The sequence below is a fragment of the Vespa crabro genome, chromosome 10 (assembly GCF_910589235.1).
Source record: "Vespa crabro chromosome 10, iyVesCrab1.2, whole genome shotgun sequence".
In the NCBI taxonomy this organism is placed as follows: domain Eukaryota; kingdom Metazoa; phylum Arthropoda; class Insecta; order Hymenoptera; family Vespidae; genus Vespa; species Vespa crabro.
Genome location: NC_060964.1, coordinates 4,054,800 through 4,072,971, shown reverse-complemented (window position 1 = coordinate 4,072,971; position 18,172 = coordinate 4,054,800). Strand labels below are relative to the sequence as shown.

The 18,172-nt window shown below is 33.6% G+C and overlaps 3 protein-coding genes across 6 annotated transcripts; all 3 read left to right on the top strand.

Moving 5' to 3' along the window:
- Positions 1-879: 879 nt before the first annotated feature.
- LOC124427363 (maltase 1-like) lies at positions 880-6,796 on the top strand. 3 transcript variants are annotated; one of them, XM_046970219.1, is made up of 9 exons: positions 880-970; positions 3,798-3,998; positions 4,080-4,267; positions 4,365-4,634; positions 4,709-4,951; positions 5,021-5,206; positions 5,288-5,543; positions 5,629-5,986; positions 6,080-6,796. In XM_046970219.1, the coding sequence occupies exons 1-9, from the start codon at positions 895-897 to the stop codon at positions 6,147-6,149; spliced, it is 1,848 nt and encodes a 615-aa protein (XP_046826175.1). In that variant the 5' UTR covers positions 880-894; the 3' UTR covers positions 6,150-6,796. The 3 variants fall into 3 exon arrangements, with proteins under 3 accessions (XP_046826175.1, XP_046826173.1, XP_046826176.1); XM_046970217.1 differs by lacking the exon at positions 880-970 and adding an exon at positions 1,023-1,128; XM_046970220.1 differs by lacking the exon at positions 880-970 and adding an exon at positions 2,823-2,874.
- Positions 6,797-7,429: 633 nt separating this feature from the next.
- On the top strand, positions 7,430-13,674 carry LOC124427365 (maltase 1-like). Of its 2 annotated transcripts, XM_046970222.1 has the most exons (9): positions 7,430-7,585; positions 11,367-11,421; positions 11,501-11,688; positions 11,783-12,052; positions 12,127-12,369; positions 12,439-12,624; positions 12,706-12,961; positions 13,042-13,399; positions 13,481-13,674. In XM_046970222.1, the coding sequence occupies exons 1-9, from the start codon at positions 7,484-7,486 to the stop codon at positions 13,563-13,565; spliced, it is 1,743 nt and encodes a 580-aa protein (XP_046826178.1). In that variant the 5' UTR covers positions 7,430-7,483; the 3' UTR covers positions 13,566-13,674. The 2 variants fall into 2 exon arrangements, with proteins under 2 accessions (XP_046826178.1, XP_046826179.1); XM_046970223.1 differs by lacking the exons at positions 11,367-11,421; positions 11,501-11,688; positions 11,783-12,052; ... (3 more) ...; positions 13,042-13,399; positions 13,481-13,674 and adding exons at positions 7,722-7,909; positions 8,007-8,276; positions 8,351-8,593; ... (2 more) ...; positions 9,269-9,626; positions 9,730-9,880 and having other exon boundaries at positions 7,461-7,640.
- Positions 13,675-14,582: 908 nt separating this feature from the next.
- Positions 14,583-17,280, top strand: LOC124427366 (maltase 1-like). The gene is made up of 8 exons (XM_046970224.1): positions 14,583-14,783; positions 14,863-15,050; positions 15,145-15,414; positions 15,489-15,731; positions 15,800-15,985; positions 16,095-16,350; positions 16,437-16,794; positions 16,875-17,280. The coding sequence occupies exons 1-8, from the start codon at positions 14,615-14,617 to the stop codon at positions 16,942-16,944; spliced, it is 1,740 nt and encodes a 579-aa protein (XP_046826180.1). The 5' UTR covers positions 14,583-14,614; the 3' UTR covers positions 16,945-17,280.
- The last annotated feature ends 892 nt before the right edge of the window (positions 17,281-18,172 follow it).

Sequence of the window (18,172 nt, the reverse complement as noted above, 5' to 3'; positions counted from 1 at the left end):
ATGTCTTACACTTTACAATATTACTGATTACAGAAAAAATGGTGACTAAGTTTATAATTCTGTACACATACAAAAGGGCACAATAGAATAGGTATGCGCACAGAGTATATATAGGTCGAACTGTGTGAATCAGCGATCACAGCTGCCTGAGTGTTCTACCTAGAAACACCTATAACCCCATTAATTTTTCGAATTTTAATACCGGAAAAGATTTAAATAGTTCAAAAACGTTAAAGTTAATAATAGTGCAAAAAAAAGAAGAAATCGATTTCATTCTAACTTTTTGGATAATCAGACCACTTATACCATTCATGGTTAAAAATATTCGAAACAAATTGGACCATATTCAAGTAGAACCGTTTCCGAGAAAAGGAATAAAATGAAATATTTTTATTGAATTCTTATGTTAATAATAGTAAAATTATTAGGTAAACTAGTAGATAATTATGTACAACGAGTTGTTAAGGAATATTACCAAGATTTTTTTAAACAGATAAAGATAAGTTGACTGATAAAACAATTGAAGATTTTTAAATAATGTCTTTCTTTACCATTTCCGCTAGTACAATAAGGTACACGATTTATATAAGTGAGATACCTCATAAGCCAAAAGGAATAGTGTTATAAAAAATATTGCTTTGAAAAAGTATCATGCGAATTATTTTCTTAAAAAAGTTCAATAATTAACTCTTACACAGTAAACATCTCTTGACAATAGCGAAATATTAGAGAGATAACGTATCAGAAACCTTTAAATAATGAAAGCATATTTATACAAAGCATAATCAGCGATAGCACATAGCAGTCGCCAGTATGATTTGAGCAATAAGGCTTTGTTCCCTCATGCTTGCTACTAGTGTCATCGATGTCGAGATCAAAATCACAGGATGAAGAATGGACCCCGTATTTCATCAAATCTATCCAAGTAGTTTTATGGATTCCAATGACGATGGAGTTGATGATCTACAAGGTAAGCATCATAAACCTAACGTAGATTCCTCATGCTTGCTACTAGTGTCATCGATGTCGAGATCAAAATCACAGGATGAAGAATGGACCCCGTATTTCATCAAATCTATCCAAGTAGTTTTATGGATTCCAATGACGATGGAGTTGATGATCTACAAGGTAAGCATCATAAACCTAACGTAGATTCTGTTATATAGCAGATTCCCTAGTTACCGACGGTCGGTATAGAAGATCTGTTTTACCGACCGCCGGTATAGCAGATTCCCTAGTTACGACGGTCGGTATAGTAGATCTGTTTTACCGACCGCCGGTATAGCAGATTCCCTAGTTACGACGGTCGGTATAGTAGATCTGTTTTACCGACCGCCGGTATAGCAGATTCCCTAGTTACGACGGTCGGTATAGTAGATCTGTTTTACCGACCGCCGGTATAGCAGATTCCCTAGTTACGACGGTCGGTATAGTAGATCTGTTTTACCGACCGCCGGTATAGCAGATTCCCTAGTTACCGACGGTCGGTATAGTAGATCTGTTTTACCGACCGCCGGTATAGCAGATTCCCTAGTTACCGACGGTCGGTATAGTAGATCTGTTTTACCGACCGCCGGTATAGCAGATTCCCTAGTTACCGACGGTCGGTATAGTAGATCTGTTTTACCGACCGCCGGTATAGCAGATTCCCTAGTTACCGACGGTCGGTATAGTAGATCTGTTTTACCGACCGCCGGTATAGCAGATTCCCTAGTTACCGACGGTCGGTATAGTAGATCTGTTTTACCGACCGCCGGTATAGCAGATTCCCTAGTTACCGACGGTCGGTATAGTAGATCTGTTTTACCGACCGCCGGTATAGCAGATTCCCTAGTTACCGACGGTCGGTATAGTAGATCTGTTTTACCGACCGCCGGTATAGCAGATTCCCTAGTTACCGACGGTCGGTATAGTAGATCTGTTTTACCGACCGCCGGTATAGCAGATTCCCTAGTTACCGACGGTCGGTATAGTAGATCTGTTTTACCGACCGCCGGTATAGCAGATTCCCTAGTTACCGACGGTCGGTATAGTAGATCTGTTTTACCGACCGCCGGTATAGCAGATTCCCTAGTTACCGACGGTCGGTATAGTAGATCTGTTTTACCGACCGCCGGTATAGCAGATTCCCTAGTTACCGACGGTCGGTATAGTAGATCTGTTTTACCGACCGCCGGTATAGCAGATTCCCTAGTTACCGACGGTCGGTATAGTAGATCTGTTTTACCGACCGCCGGTATAGCAGATTCCCTAGTTACCGACGGTCGGTATAGTAGATCTGTTTTACCGACCGCCGGTATAGCAGATTCCCTAGTTACCGACGGTCGGTATAGTAGATCTGTTTTACCGACCGCCGGTATAGCAGATTCCCTAGTTACCGACGGTCGGTATAGTAGATCTGTTTTACCGACCGCCGGTATAGCAGATTCCCTAGTTACCGACGGTCGGTATAGTAGATCTGTTTTACCGACCGCCGGTATAGCAGATTCCCTAGTTACCGACGGTCGGTATAGTAGATCTGTTTTACCGACCGCCGGTATAGCAGATTCCCTAGTTACCGACGGTCGGTATAGTAGATCTGTTTTACCGACCGCCGGTATAGCAGATTCCCTAGTTACCGACGGTCGGTATAGTAGATCTGTTTTACCGACCGCCGGTATAGCAGATTCCCTAGTTACCGACGGTCGGTATAGTAGATTCCCTAGTTACCGACGGTCGGTATAGTAGATGAAGATAATCGGTAGATAAGATTTTGGTATGGGATTGAAATAAGTAGTTTTTCTCTTTGTTAGTTGTCAGGTGAAGAATCGCGTTATACGAACAGACAACAGCAAGCGGATGTGTTTAATCACATTTTTTATGTTAATGTGCGAAGTAAATATTGAAGACAATTTCTTATGGCCATATTATATTAAATTATAATTATAATAATTTTCTATTGATTTGAAGAATCTTTATTATATAGGGAGTGTAGTAATCTAATATTTAAACAATATTCGCTTATAAGTAGCTCGTATCTCTTGTTTAATATCAAATAATTATATTACTTATTTCATTACAATTTTATAATAAACTCACGGTCAATCCATTCGAACTAAACTTCAATAGACACGTACTATTCGTTGCCATTTACAGTTTCGTTTTCATTTACACTCTTTTATTTCTATTCATTTCATTAACTGTAACATTCTGATAATCTCTATTTCAGTATTACAAATAATACTTTTAGTTTTTACTTCCTTTTTTACATTTTTATAATTGTTATTATATTAACCATAGTATATAATTTATTCAAAAAGATTATATGGAATTTTATTCTGCAGTACAGTTTGTTTATTTTGAAGAACCATGTTATATTTAAATGGTTTATGATTAAAAATATTCTAATTAGATCACAAAAATTTCGGTTATTTAAACATAAAATGATTCGAATACTTTGATTTTATTTTCATATTATAGATAATAATAAAACGATGGATATTTCCAATTTTTTGTTAAGGAATATTATCAAGATTTATTTAATCAAGGAAAGATAAGATGTTCGATGAAACAAATAATAATTTTTCAAAAACGCTTCTTTCTTTCCATTTCCACTAGGAATCAATAAAGTATCAATCTATATCAGTGATAGTAGATTTTCTTATGTTATATAAAAAAATGGAATTCATTCTTTTGAAATAAATATTATTCCAATATTTTTCCTGATCAATTGCGACACGCATTAATAAGAAATTAATGGACTCTTATCGCTAGTGCAAACATAGCGAGATAACGTACCATAAATTTTTATATTTCAGGAAAATATATATACGGAATATCATTGGCAATAACAGATTCGAAAATGTTTCGTGCAGTTTGTTTTTGTTCCCTTTTACTCGCTACTGGTCTCGTCCATGGCGAGATCAAAAATAAAGGATGGTGGAAGAACGCCGTATTCTATCAAATTTATCCACGGAGTTTTATGGATTCGAATGACGATGGAGTCGGTGATCTAAAAGGTAAGAGCCGTGTTTCCAGCTTGTTGTTGAAATCTCTAATAATTTCACTTGCGTAATACTAATGCGCTGGTAACAAAAAAGGTATTACATCGAAATTGGAACATTTCGTTGACGCTGGAGTTCAAGGAATATGGCTTTCACCTATTTATGCGAGTCCAATGGTTGATTTTGGTTACGATATATCAGATTTCAAAGCTATACACCCAGAGTTTGGTACGATGGAGGATTTCGAAGCATTGGTAGAAAAATCGAAACGACTTGGAATAAAAGTGAGGCGATCTTTGTCTCCAATTTTTTTCATAAATTCTTTCAAATCTATTGCTCGACGGCTGTTTTAATGATCACAACTTTGATTATATTTCGCAGGTAATTCTCGATCTCGTACCAAATCATACATCTGATAAGCACGAGTGGTTCCAAAAGTACCTTGCTGGGGAGAAAAAATATAAAGATTATTATATTTGGAGAAAAGGACGAAAGGATGATGGAGTTACACCACCAAACAATTGGATAAGCGTGTTCAGTGGTCCTGCGTGGACTTACAATGCAACTTTGAAGGAATGGTATTTCCATCAATTCGAGTACAGACAACCTGACTTAAATTACAGTAATAAAGAAGTGCAAGCAGAGATGGAAGTTAGTGAAATTATCGAATTGAAAGATGCATCTTCAATTGAATTTGTCCAATTACATGATTTTATATTTTTCAGGATGTCATTCGATTTTGGTTACGTAAAGGCGTAGATGGTTTTCGAATAGATGCCGTTCCTCATCTTTTCGAAAGCGATGATCTCCGTGATGAACCCAGAAGTTCGGATCCAAATGCTACCGATCGTGATTACACTTATTTGGATCACATTTATACCAAAGACGATCCACGAACCTATGAACTTGTAAAAAGCTGGAGAAAGATTCTTGATGATCATTCCGATGCCAATAACGAGGATGAGAAGGTATTGATTCTTACGAGAAATCATTACAATTTCTTTCAATATGTTAATCGCTGTTCTTGTGTTCTTTAGGTGATGATGACCGAAGCTTATACTTCTCTAGAAAATACTACGAAATATTATCAGTATGGTGCTCACATACCATTTAATTTCAAATTGATCACCGATGTTAATCATAATTCGAGCGCATCCGATTTTAAGAGGATCATTGAGGCATGGATAGCTAAAACTCCAAAGAATGGAAGTGCTAATTGGGTGGTAAGTTATCTATCTCCGTTATATTAATGATCATTGATGGTTGTTAGTATTTATTTCATAATTTAAAATAATTTGTTTTAGTTGGGAAATCACGATCGTAGTCGTACCGCGTCACGTTATCCAAAAAGGGAATTTCAAATGACTATGCTGCCAATGATTTTGCCTGGTGTTGCCGTGACTTATTACGGAGAAGAAATTGGAATGGTTGATAAGAGTGATATTTCGTGGGAAGACACACAAGATCCGCAAGCTTGTAACGCCGGGAAGGATAAATATCGAAGTCGATCTCGCGATCCGAATCGCACACCTTTCCAATGGAGCTATGTTAGAAATGCAGGTGAGTAGATAGATGAATACTACAAACTTTTCTTTATTTAAAAAAATATTACATATAAGGGTTTAACGAATTTATTGGTCAATAGGATTTAGCAACGGTAATCAAACGTGGCTTCCGGTTCATGAAAATTATAAAGTATTGAATTTGTTAGATCAAACTAATTCTTCACAACAAACAGTTTATAAAATGTATCGATCTTTAATTCGATTACGGAAAACATCGCGTGCTCTTCAACAAGGTGATTTGAAAATGAAGGTGTTGAAATTCTACACGGATTATTGTTACAACTGCGAATTATTAGTTATCAATCGAGAAATACCTGGAGAGACAGTGTCTCTCCTAATGAGTTTTTCTACAGCTATACAACTTCCCGTAAATTTGAAAGATGTTATGATTCTTTATAATAATACATTCATTGAAGTTGATGCCTATTTTACGAAGAGGTAATTAATTAAGCAATAATTTTTACATTTGACATTTAGGACTCGTTGGGATTCAAAATGAATGAATTCCTAATCATATATATTTTTTTTCAGATATAAATTTGATTCCAACGTTATATATATTAATCCTTGGGCTGGATATGTCATATCGTCTAGTAATTAGATTTTATGTTGTCAAATAGTAATAGGATTTGAAGATATGTGCGATAATTTTGCATAAATATGGATCATTCCAATGACTTAGTCTTTCATAATATTGTTTTTACCTAGACTAAAAAAAAATTTATCTATTTAAGTGTAACACTTTTAGGATAGAAATTTGATCTCTAAAGAAAATTTTATAATTTTTATTTACACATTTTTTATCCGTTGTTCTGACATAATGAATATATTCCAAGTCCTATTTTTTTAATATATTATTGAATCAATATTTTTATTGTTTGGTCCTTATTGATAAAATCTTTTGCAATATATACTATTTCTTTTGCTCGTAAAGAAGAATAAAATTAAAGAATTGGAATGAAATAAATGTACAAGGTTTCTTCTTTTTAATATAAAAATAAATCTTCAGTCTATTTCTATTTAAAGTTCATCGTCTACAGAAATATTTCAGTATAGTCTTCGGTATAGAAGAAATATGTAGAATTGGTTATATATAGAATATTTTATCATATTATCCTTAATATTTGTTAAAAACTTTGTTAAAAACTAAGTAAACTAATTAATACAACTACATTCTTAGTTTTAAATAATTGTAATAAACATGATTAATATTATTGTATTATAAAAATTTTCTGTTATCTTTGGTAATACTAATGACTTTTAAAAACTTTCCTCTCCTATATCTACATTTCAATGCCATTATTAAGAAATAAAAATACACGATTTATTATCGATTTGCTTCACATTATAATGTCATCTATCTTGCAAAAATCTACACTATTTTTTTATGTAGAGCAATTGTTGTAAAGTTATCTTTAAAAACTATTTGAACCATTTATGGTTCAAAATATTCTAACCGAATACGACAGCATTCAAGCATAAACGTTCTGTGGAAAAGAAATGAAGTGAGGTACTTTGATTGAATTCTTATGATACAGATAATAATAAAATGATAAGTATCTATAAAGAGTTGTTGACGAATATTATCAAGATTATTTTAATAAGAAAACGATAAGTTTTCCTATAAAACAACTGAAGATTTTTGAAAATTGTTTCTTTCTTACTAATTCTGCTAATATTAAAGAAAGTTAGTAAGCCTATAAGTTTTATATAAGTTTTCTTATATAAAAGAATGAATATTCTTATTATAAGTATTTGTTGTTATATATTTTAAGGAAAATTTTATATCTTGATAAAATACAGCTTGCATCTTTTAAAAAGTAATCACATCTTTTGATAGTGTAAACTTAGTGAGATAACGTATTACAAATTTTTATATTTCAAGAGTATACTTATATGAAGTATTATAGACGATAGTGCATAGTAGTCGCAACGATGTTTCGTGCAGTTTGCTTTTGTTCCTTCTTGTTCGCAACTAATTTAGTTTACGGCGAGATCAAAAACAAAGGATGGTGGAAGAACGCAGTATTCTATCAAATCTATCCACGGAGTTTTATGGATTCGAATGACGATGGAGTCGGTGATCTAAAAGGTAAGAGCCGTGTTTCCAGCTTGTTGTTGAAATCTCTAATAATTTCACTTGCGTAATACTAATGCGCTGGTAACAAAAAAGGTATTACATCGAAATTGGAACATTTCGTTGACGCTGGAGTTCAAGGAATATGGCTTTCACCTATTTATGCGAGTCCAATGGTTGATTTTGGTTACGATATATCAGATTTCAAAGCTATACACCCAGAGTTTGGTACGATGGAGGATTTCGAAGCATTGGTAGAAAAATCGAAACGACTTGGAATAAAAGTGAGGCGATCTTTGTCTCCAATTTTTTTCATAAATTCTTTCAAATCTATTGCTCGACGGCTGTTTTAATGATCACAACTTTGATTATATTTCGCAGGTAATTCTCGATCTCGTACCAAATCATACATCTGATAAGCACGAGTGGTTCCAAAAGTACCTTGCTGGGGAGAAAAAATATAAAGATTATTATATTTGGAGAAAAGGACGAAAGGATGATGGAGTTACACCACCAAACAATTGGATAAGCGTGTTCAGTGGTCCTGCGTGGACTTACAATGCAACTTTGAAGGAATGGTATTTCCATCAATTCGAGTACAGACAACCTGACTTAAATTACAGTAATAAAGAAGTGCAAGCAGAGATGGAAGTTAGTGAAATTATCGAATTGAAAGATGCATCTTCAATTGAATTTGTCCAATTACATGATTTTATATTTTTCAGGATGTCATTCGATTTTGGTTACGTAAAGGCATAGATGGTTTTCGAATAGATGCAGTTCCTCATCTTTTCGAAAGAGAAGATCTCCGTGATGAACCCAGAAGTTCTGATTCAAGTGCTACCAATCGTGATTACACTTATTTAGACCATATTTATACCAAAGACGATCCACGTACCTATGAACTCGTAAAAAGCTGGAGGAAGGTTATTGATGATTATTCCGATGCCAATAACGAGGATGAGAAGGTATCGATTCTACGAGAAACCATTACAATTTCTTTCAATATGTTGATCGCTGTTCTTGTGTTCTTTAGGTGGTGATGACCGAAGCTTATACTTCTCTAGAAAATACTACGAAATATTATCATTACGGCTCTCACATACCATTCAATTTCAAACTGATCACCGATGTGAATCATAATTCGACTGCGTCAGATTTTAAAAGTATCATCGAGGCATGGATGGCACAAACTCCAAGCACTGGAAGTGCCAATTGGGTGGTAAGTCGTCAGTCTTTGATAAATAATTTTTTATTAATGATTGTTAACAATTATTTCATTATTAGAATTCATTATTTTCAGTTAGGAAATCACGATCGAAGTCGTACCGCGTCACGTTATCCAAAAAGGGAATTTCAAATGGCTATGTTACCAATGATCTTGCCTGGTGTTGCCGTAACTTATTACGGAGAAGAAATTGGAATGGTTGATAAGAGTGACATATCGTGGGAGGATACACAGGATCCGCAAGCTTGTAACGCCGGAAAGGAAAAATATCAAAGTCGATCTCGTGATCCATATCGCACACCTTTCCAATGGGACGGTAGTAAAAATGCGGGTAAGAAGACCAGTCGGAACTTAAAATTTCAGTATTTTTTAACTGTAACATATGAAAAGATATTATAAATTTATGGGTCTGTAGGATTCAGTAACGGTAATCGAACGTGGCTTCCGATTCATGAAAATTATAAATTATTGAATTTGGAAAATCAAAAAAATACGACACGACAGTCACTTTATAAGATGTATCGATCGTTGATTCGATTGCGCAAAACATCAGTAGCTCTTCAGCAAGGTACATTGAAATTGAAGGTTGTGAAACTCAATACAGATTATTGTTACAATTGCGAAGTATTAGTTGTGAGTCGAGAAGTTCCTGGAGAGACAGTAGCTCTCGTAATGAGTTTTTCTCCAGTGGTAAAACTTCGCGTGAACTTGAGGGAACTCATGACTATTTACAACAATATATACGTTGAAGTTGATGACCATCATACAGAGAGGTAATTAAACAAGCAGTAATTTTTACTTTAGACCATTGTCACTCGTTGAAAACGAAAATATATTAATTTTTAATCTTATATTTCTTTAATCTTATATTTGCAGGTATAAACCATTTTACGAATTTATATATATTGGTCATTGGGAAGGAATTGTGTTATCATCTAGCAATTAGATTCATAATATAAAAATTGTAGTAAAATTTAGAAATGTAATGCAAGATTTTAAATAAATAAGAACAATCTTATTGATGCAATTTTATCTAATATTCTTTTGACTTTATAATGGAAAAATGAATCTATTTTTTTGAGTATTTTAATGTTTCGTTAAAATTAAAAACAAATGATTATCGAAACGCCTTAAAATATATATTCATTCGACTGGTAATACTTACGTTAAATGATTTACAATTAGTTTCGATATACCGATTTAGGACTCATCACATTGAGATTTCTATTTACGGAGTATTACAGATTGACGATGACTAGACTCTAAGATCCATTGTACCAGGTGAGATATATCATTTACAGAGAATTCATGTCTATGCTAACTGGATGAGACTCAGACACTTACGGATAATTGGACTGTTACAACAATGGAAACTTCCATCACCACTATTATCCACTATTATACTTCATTTAATAACAACTACATTCAAAATCCAAAGCCAGCAGTGAACCTGCGTGATGATTCATTCCACCCCATCTTAAGGTTAAAGAAAGAGATTAGAGTCGGAGTTATTGTACGCAACAACTATTATATATCAATAATTGTTGTTGTTTGCTCATATAACTAGATCTTTCTCAAGACAATATATCACTATTAATTGTAACACGCCCCTACTATTTGTTTCTTTCGTAGTGTCTCACACCCCGATATATAAGTTCTCTAGTAGAAATCAGTCTATCAATCGCTCCATATTCCATTAGCTCCAATTCCTAATAATTTCCGTATCTAAATTTTTTTCTAAGAGTAATTATATCTTTATTTATCTTTAAATAATTAAGCTCATACTTTAGTTTTTACATTACTATAAATCGTATTCTATCCATCGTAGTCCATTTTTCGTCTAATAAGAATAGCTACATCTTAGTACAGGACAATCAAGTTACACTGGAGCAACGAAGATCTGTTTAAAACATTTATGATTAAATTCATTCCATATATATTTGTATCAAATTTTGCTAAATTATATAAATGGATATTAAAAATAAAAATGATTCAGATACTTTGATTTAAATCTAACATTACAGATAATAGGAAAGTGATAAGCATTTATAACGTGATGTTTAAGAAAATTATCAAGATTCTTTTAATCAAGGATAGATAAAATATGAGATAATATCGATGATTTTTTAAAATTCTTCTTTTCTTGCGATATTTACTAGTATTCAGATAACCATTGATCCACATATATAATAGTAAGTTTTATTATCTGATAGAAAAATTTAACTTTCATCTTCAAATAATTATATACTTCGATTCTTGTTTTGATAAAATGCAGCACGTATCAATTAAAAAATATTGAAATCTTATTGACAGAGTAAACTTAGTGAGATAACGTATCATAAATTTCTAGTCTTTAATATTTATATGAAATATCATCGGATTTTATATGAAAGACACGAACGGACGAGAAGATGTTCCGCGCGTTTAGCTTTATTTCCTTATTGCTCTTTATTGGTCTCGTCCATGGCGAGATCAAGAACAAAGGATGGTGGAAAAACGCAGTATTCTATCAAATCTATCCACGGAGTTTTATGGATTCGAATGATGATGGAGTCGGTGATCTAAAAGGTAAGAAACATTACAGGTTTCTCGTTGAAATCTCAAATAACATGATTTTTTTAATATTATTGTGCTCCTAATAAATAAGGTATTTCATCGAAATTGGAACATTTCGTCGACGCTGGAGTTCGAGGAATATGGCTTTCACCTATTTATGCTAGTCCAATGGTTGATTTTGGTTACGATATATCAGACTTCAAAGCCATACATCCAGAGTTTGGTACGATGGAGGATTTTGAGACATTGATGGCACAATCGAAACGACATGGATTAAAAGTGAGGCGATTTCTTTTTCTAATTGTTTTGACCAACTTTTTTAAATCTGTTTCATAGCAGTTTCTTAGATCGCAATTTTGCTATTATTTCTCAGGTAATTCTTGATCTCGTACCAAATCATACATCCGACAAGCACGAGTGGTTTCAAAAGTTTCTCGCAGGGGAGAAGAAATATAAGGACTATTATATTTGGAAGAAGGGACGAAAGGATGATGGTGTGACACCACCGAACAATTGGATCAGTGTGTTCAGTGGTCCTGCCTGGACGTACAATGCAACGTTGAAGGAATGGTATTTCCATCAATTCGAGTACAGACAACCTGACTTAAATTACAGTAATCCAGTAGTGCGAGCTGAAATGGAAGTTAGTGTGATTATTGAATCAATAGATGCATCTCCAATTGGATTTTTTGAGTTTCATGATTTTGTATTCTGAAGGACGTTATGCGATTTTGGCTACGTAAAGGCGTAGATGGTTTTCGAATAGACGCCGTTCCGCATCTCTTCGAGAGCGATCATTTTCGTGATGAACCCAGAAGTTCCGATGCAAATGCTACCAATCGTGATTACACTTATTTAGACCATATTTATACCAAAGACGATCCACGAACCTATGAACTCGTAAAAAGCTGGAGGAAGGTTCTTGATGATTATTCCGATGCCAATAACGAGGATGAGAAGGTATCGATTCTTACAAGAAACCATCACAATTGTTTTCAATATGTTGATCGCTGTTCTTGTGTTCTTTAGGTGATGATGACCGAAGCTTACACTTCTCTAGAAAATACTACGAAATATTATCAGTACGGCTCTCACATACCATTCAACTTCAAACTGATCACCGATGTGAATCATAATTCGACTGCATCAGATTTTAAGAGGATCATTGAGGCGTGGATGGCACAAACTCCAAGCACTGCAAGTGCCAATTGGGTGGTAAGTAGTCGGTCTTTGATAAATTAGTTTTTATTAATGGTTGTTAACAATTATTTCATTATTAGAATTTATTATTTTCAGTTAGGAAATCACGATCGAAGTCGTACCGCGTCACGATATCCAAAAAGGGAATTGCAAATGATGATGCTACCAATGATCTTGCCTGGTGTTGCCGTAACTTATTACGGAGAAGAAATTGGAATGGTTGATAAGAGTGATATATCTTGGGAGGATACGCAAGATCCGCAAGCTTGTAATGCCGGAAAGGATAAATATCGAAGTCGATCTCGCGATCCGAATCGCACACCTTTACAATGGGACAATAGTACAAATGCCGGTAAATAGGCAAATAATCGCTAAATGTTTCTCGATTTTATCTTAAATTATCATATAAAAAATTAACTTATTGGTTGATAGGATTCAGCGGAACTAATCGAACGTGGCTTCCTATACATGAAAATTATAAAGTATTAAATTTGGAAAAACAAAAAAACTCCAGAGGACAGTCTCTTTATAAGGCTTATCGATCTTTGATTCAATTGCGCAATTCTTCGCCCGCTTTACAGGAAGGATCATTGAAAATAAAGGTGGTGAAACTCAAGACGGATTATTGTTACAACTGTGAATTTTTAGCTGTCAGCCGAGAAGTACATGGAGAGACAGTGACTTTCTTTATGAGTTTCTCTCGAGTGATAAACCTTCTCGTAAACTTGAAAGAACATATGACATTGTATAAATATACATATGTCGAAGTCGATGCATATCATTCGAATAGGTAATAATTTTTTCTCTACAACATTAACACTTGTGGAAAATGAAAGTTTATTAATTTCAAATCATATACTTTCTTTTTCAGATATAAACCGCTTACCATGTATGTAAACCTTCCACCTTGGCATGGAATGATCGTATCCTCTAGCAATTATATTCGACAATTATAATCGACAAATTGCAATAGGATTTATCCAATAGGATTTCCATTATCGAAAGATTTCATCACCACTATTATGCAGTATTATATTTTATTCAATAAATATATTCGAAACGCAAGATTAACCTGTAATAATCTGTGTAGATTATTTACGCTATACCACTTTAAGATTACAGTAAGAGATTTTGACTAGCATGCAGTGATTATGTCTACGGCTGTTACTTGTTCATATAACTCGCTCGTTCGTTGAACTACCTTTCACTATTAATTATAACGCGTTCGCTCTACTTGTTTCCTCGTAGAATGTCATCGACCCCGAATTATAAGTACTTCAGAAGACGTCAATCTAGTCAATTGCAAATATCATATAGTTTCGATTCTTGATAATTTCTGTATCTGTATTTTTTATCTGAAATTAATTTTATCTTCATATAAATGAATTCGTATTTTAGTTTCTGTATTATTATAAATCGTATTTCACACATTGTATTATATCATTCATCCAACAAGAACAGCAGTTTTTGTACACGACAATCAATTTATCCTGATCCAAGGATGATCTGTTTAAAATATTTATAATTAAATTCATTTCATATATATTTGTATCAAATTTTGCCAAATTATATAAATGGATATTAAAAATAAAAATGATTCTGATACTTTGATTTAAATCTCATAACATAGATAATAGTAAAGTGATAAGTATTTATAACGTGATGTTCAAGAAAATTATCAAGATTCTTTTAATCAAGGATAGATAAAATATGAGATAATATCGATGATTTTTTAAAATTCTTCTTTTCTTGCGATATTTACTAGTATTCAGATAACCATTGATCCACATATATAATAGTAAGTTTTATTATCTGATAGAAAAATTTAACTTTCATCTTCAAATAATTATATACTTCGATTCTTGTTTTGATAAAATGCAGCACGTATCAATTAAAAAATATTGAAATCTTATTGACAGAGTAAACTTAGTGAGATAACGTATCATAAATTTCTAGTCTTTAATATTTATATGAAATATCATCGGATTTTATATGAAAGACACGAATGGACGAGAAGATGTTCCGCGCGTTTAGCTTTATTTCCTTATTGCTCTTTATTGGTCTCGTCCATGGCGAGATCAAGAACAAAGGATGGTGGAAAAACGCAGTATTCTATCAAATCTATCCACGGAGTTTTATGGATTCGAATGATGATGGAGTCGGTGATCTAAAAGGTAAGAAACATTACAGGTTTCTCGTTGAAATCTCAAATAACATGATTTTTTTAATATTATTGTGCTCCTAATAAATAAGGTATTTCATCGAAATTGGAACATTTCGTCGACGCTGGAGTTCGAGGAATATGGCTTTCACCTATTTATGCTAGTCCAATGGTTGATTTTGGTTACGATATATCAGACTTCAAAGCCATACATCCAGAGTTTGGTACGATGGAGGATTTTGAGACATTGATGGCACAATCGAAACGACATGGATTAAAAGTGTGGCGATTTCTGTTTCTAATTGTTTTGACCAACTTTTTTAAATCTGTTTCATAGCAGTTTCTTAGATCGCAATTTTGCTATTATTTCTCAGGTAATTCTCGATCTCGTACCAAATCATACATCCGACAAGCACGAGTGGTTTCAAAAGTTTCTCGCAGGTGAGAAGAAATATAAGGACTATTATATTTGGAGGAAGGGACGAAAGGATGATGGTGTGACACCACCGAACAATTGGATCAGTGTGTTCAGTGGTTCTGCCTGGACGTACAATGCAACATTGAAAGAATGGTATTTCCATCAATTCGAGTACAGACAACCAGACTTAAATTACAGTAATCCAGTAGTGCGAGCTGAAATGGAAGTTAGTGTGATTATTGAATCAATAGATGCATCTCCAATTGGATTTTTTGAGTTTCATGATTCTATATTCTGAAGGACGTTATGCGATTTTGGCTACGTAAAGGCATAGATGGTTTTCGAATAGACGCCGTTCCGCATCTTTTCGAGAGCGATCATTTTCGTGATGAACCCAGAAGTTCCGATGCAAATGCTACCAGTCGTGATTACACTTATTTAGACCATATTTATACCAAAGACGATCCACGAACATATGAACTCGTAAAAAGCTGGAGAAAGGTTCTTGATGATTATTCCGATGCCAATAACGAGGATGAGAAGGTATCAATTCTTACGAGAAACCATTACAACTTTTTCAATATGTTAATTGTTGTTCTTGTGTTCTTTAGGTGATGATGACCGAAGCTTACACTTCTCTAGAAAATACTACGAAATATTATCAGTACGGTTCTCACATACCATTCAACTTCAAACTGATAACCGATGTGAATCATAATTCGAGTGCGTCAGATTTTAAAAGAACCATCGAGGCATGGATGGCACAAATTCCAAGCACTGGAAGTGCCAATTGGGTGGTAAGTCGTTACTTTTTGTTAAATAACTAATTAATAGTAATGTATCTGTGATAAGTTACTATTAATGGTTGTTAACATTTATTCCATTATTAGAATTTATTATTTTTAGTTGGGAAATCACGATCGAAGTCGTACCGCGTCACGTTATCCAAGAAGGTCTTTGCAAATGATTATGCTACCAATGATCTTGCCTGGTGTTGCCGTAACATATTACGGAGAAGAAATTGGAATGGCTGACAAGAAGGATATATCTTGGGAGGATACGCAAGATCCGCAAGCTTGTAATGCTGGAAAGGATAAGTATCAAAGTCGATCTCGCGATCCAAATCGCACACCTTTCCAATGGGACAGTAGTAAAAATGCCGGTGAATAAGTAAATGATCACTAAATGTTTCTCGGTTTTATTTGAAATTATCACATAAAAAGATACTTTGAATTTATTGCTCGGTAGGATTCAGTGGGGCTAATCGAACGTGGCTCCCTGTACATAGCAATTATAAAGTACTAAATTTGGAAAAACAAAAAAACTCCACAGGACCGTCTCTTTATAAGGCTTATCGATCTTTGATTCAATTACGCAATTCTTCGCGTGCTCTACAGAAAGGATCATTGAAAATAAAGGTGGTGAAACTCAAGACGGATTATTGCTACAACTGCCAATTGTTAGCTATCAGCCGAGAAGTTCCCGGAGAAACAGTGACTCTGTTTATGAGTTTCTCTCCGGTGTTAAACCTTCTCATAAACTTAAAAGAACATATGACACTTTACAAATATACATACGTCGAAGTCGATCCCTATCGTACGAAGAGGTAACAATTTTTTCTTTACGGCATTGACACTCGTGAAAAATGAAAGTATATTTACTTCAAATTGTATATTCCTATTTCAGATATAAACCATTAATATTGTATATAAATATTCCTCCTTGGGAAGGAGTAGTCGTATCATCTAGCAATTAGATTGATAATCGACAAATCGGAATAGGTTTTTGAAATATAATGGAATATTTTGCATGTATCCTAATAATTTCAATGATGCAATTTTATATAATATTCTTTTGACTTTATAGCTGAAGAAAGAATCCGTCTACTAAAGACGATTCATTACTTTTTGCCTGAACCGTGTGTGAATGCAGTTTTGATTCAAATATGATCTTTTCTTATATCTATGTTCTGTTGAATTTAAAAAGCATAGATAGCAATACAAAATATTCGTTAAGATTTCAAATAATAAAATGAGAAAGGAATAAAATTTCAAAATATGATTAATTATTGACATAAATTAATCGAATATTACGTGACGTAATAATTAGTTTAATTAATATAATAAATGTGATTAATTCAATAATACTGTTCTTTGTCAAATTTTTCTTTAATACTATATATATTTTGCAATGCCCATATCGATTTTTCTTTATAGCTATCTACGTAATTAGTAAACTTCTGTGGATATATTCCTATCGTGATTCTTATTATTTTTTAATGACAGATAGAATATGATTTTAAATAAACATTTTTTATAACTAATCATCAATCTTAGAATCAATGCTTGTAGTTGTTTAATAATATGATTGCTTTGTAATTCATTTCATAGATTTACGAATAAGATAAAACTGTAAAGTCGAATTAATGTTTTCTACTCGTAGCGTTAAGATATTATTTTAGAAATCTATCTAATCTATTTATCGACTGAAGAATCATTAGCAATTAAAAATGTAAGTACTTTAATGTTTCGTTAAAATTAAAAAAAAAAAAAAAAAAAAAGAATTCCGAATCGCATTGAAATATATATGTATTCATCGTGTAGTATTTGCGTTACATGGCTTACAATTAGATTTGGATATATCATAAGTAATTTCGATACAGGACTCACCACGTTGTGGTTGCCGATTATGGAGTACTACGAGTTGACAGTAACTAGACACTAATATTCGTTGTGATATGTTACAGAGAATTCCCTTTATTCAATCAGTACTATATTAGAAACTCAAGGTTAGCAGTGTACCTGCGTGGATATTTATATCACCCCATTCCAAGGTTATAGGAAGGAATTAGGCTTAAGTCGATAGTAACTATGTCTGCAGATGTTATTTGTTATATAACTCTATCTTTTGCTCGGCAATATATCAATATTAATTGTAACGCGCTTGTTCTACTTGTTCCCTACGTAAGAAGTCGCCCACCTAGA

Bases quoted from the DNA above. Each gene is read 5' to 3' on its own strand.
- LOC124427363 (XM_046970219.1), top strand. From the start codon at position 895: ATGGACCCCGTATTTCATCAAATCTATCCAAGTAGTTTTATGGATTCC. The intron at 971-3,797 runs GTAAGCATCATA...TTTATATTTCAG, and splicing joins TGGAGTTGATGATCTACAAG to GAAAATATATATACGGAATA. The intron at 4,635-4,708 runs GTTAGTGAAATT...TATATTTTTCAG, and splicing joins AAGTGCAAGCAGAGATGGAA to GATGTCATTCGATTTTGGTT.
- LOC124427365 (XM_046970222.1), top strand. From the start codon at position 7,484: ATGTTTCGTGCAGTTTGCTTTTGTTCCTTCTTGTTCGCAACTAATTTA. The intron at 11,689-11,782 runs GTGAGGCGATTT...ATTATTTCTCAG, and splicing joins CGAAACGACATGGATTAAAA to GTAATTCTTGATCTCGTACC. The intron at 13,400-13,480 runs GTAATAATTTTT...TTTCTTTTTCAG, and splicing joins GATGCATATCATTCGAATAG to ATATAAACCGCTTACCATGT.
- LOC124427366 (XM_046970224.1), top strand. From the start codon at position 14,615: ATGGACGAGAAGATGTTCCGCGCGTTTAGCTTTATTTCCTTATTGCTC. The intron at 15,051-15,144 runs GTGTGGCGATTT...ATTATTTCTCAG, and splicing joins CGAAACGACATGGATTAAAA to GTAATTCTCGATCTCGTACC. The intron at 15,986-16,094 runs GTAAGTCGTTAC...TATTATTTTTAG, and splicing joins CTGGAAGTGCCAATTGGGTG to TTGGGAAATCACGATCGAAG.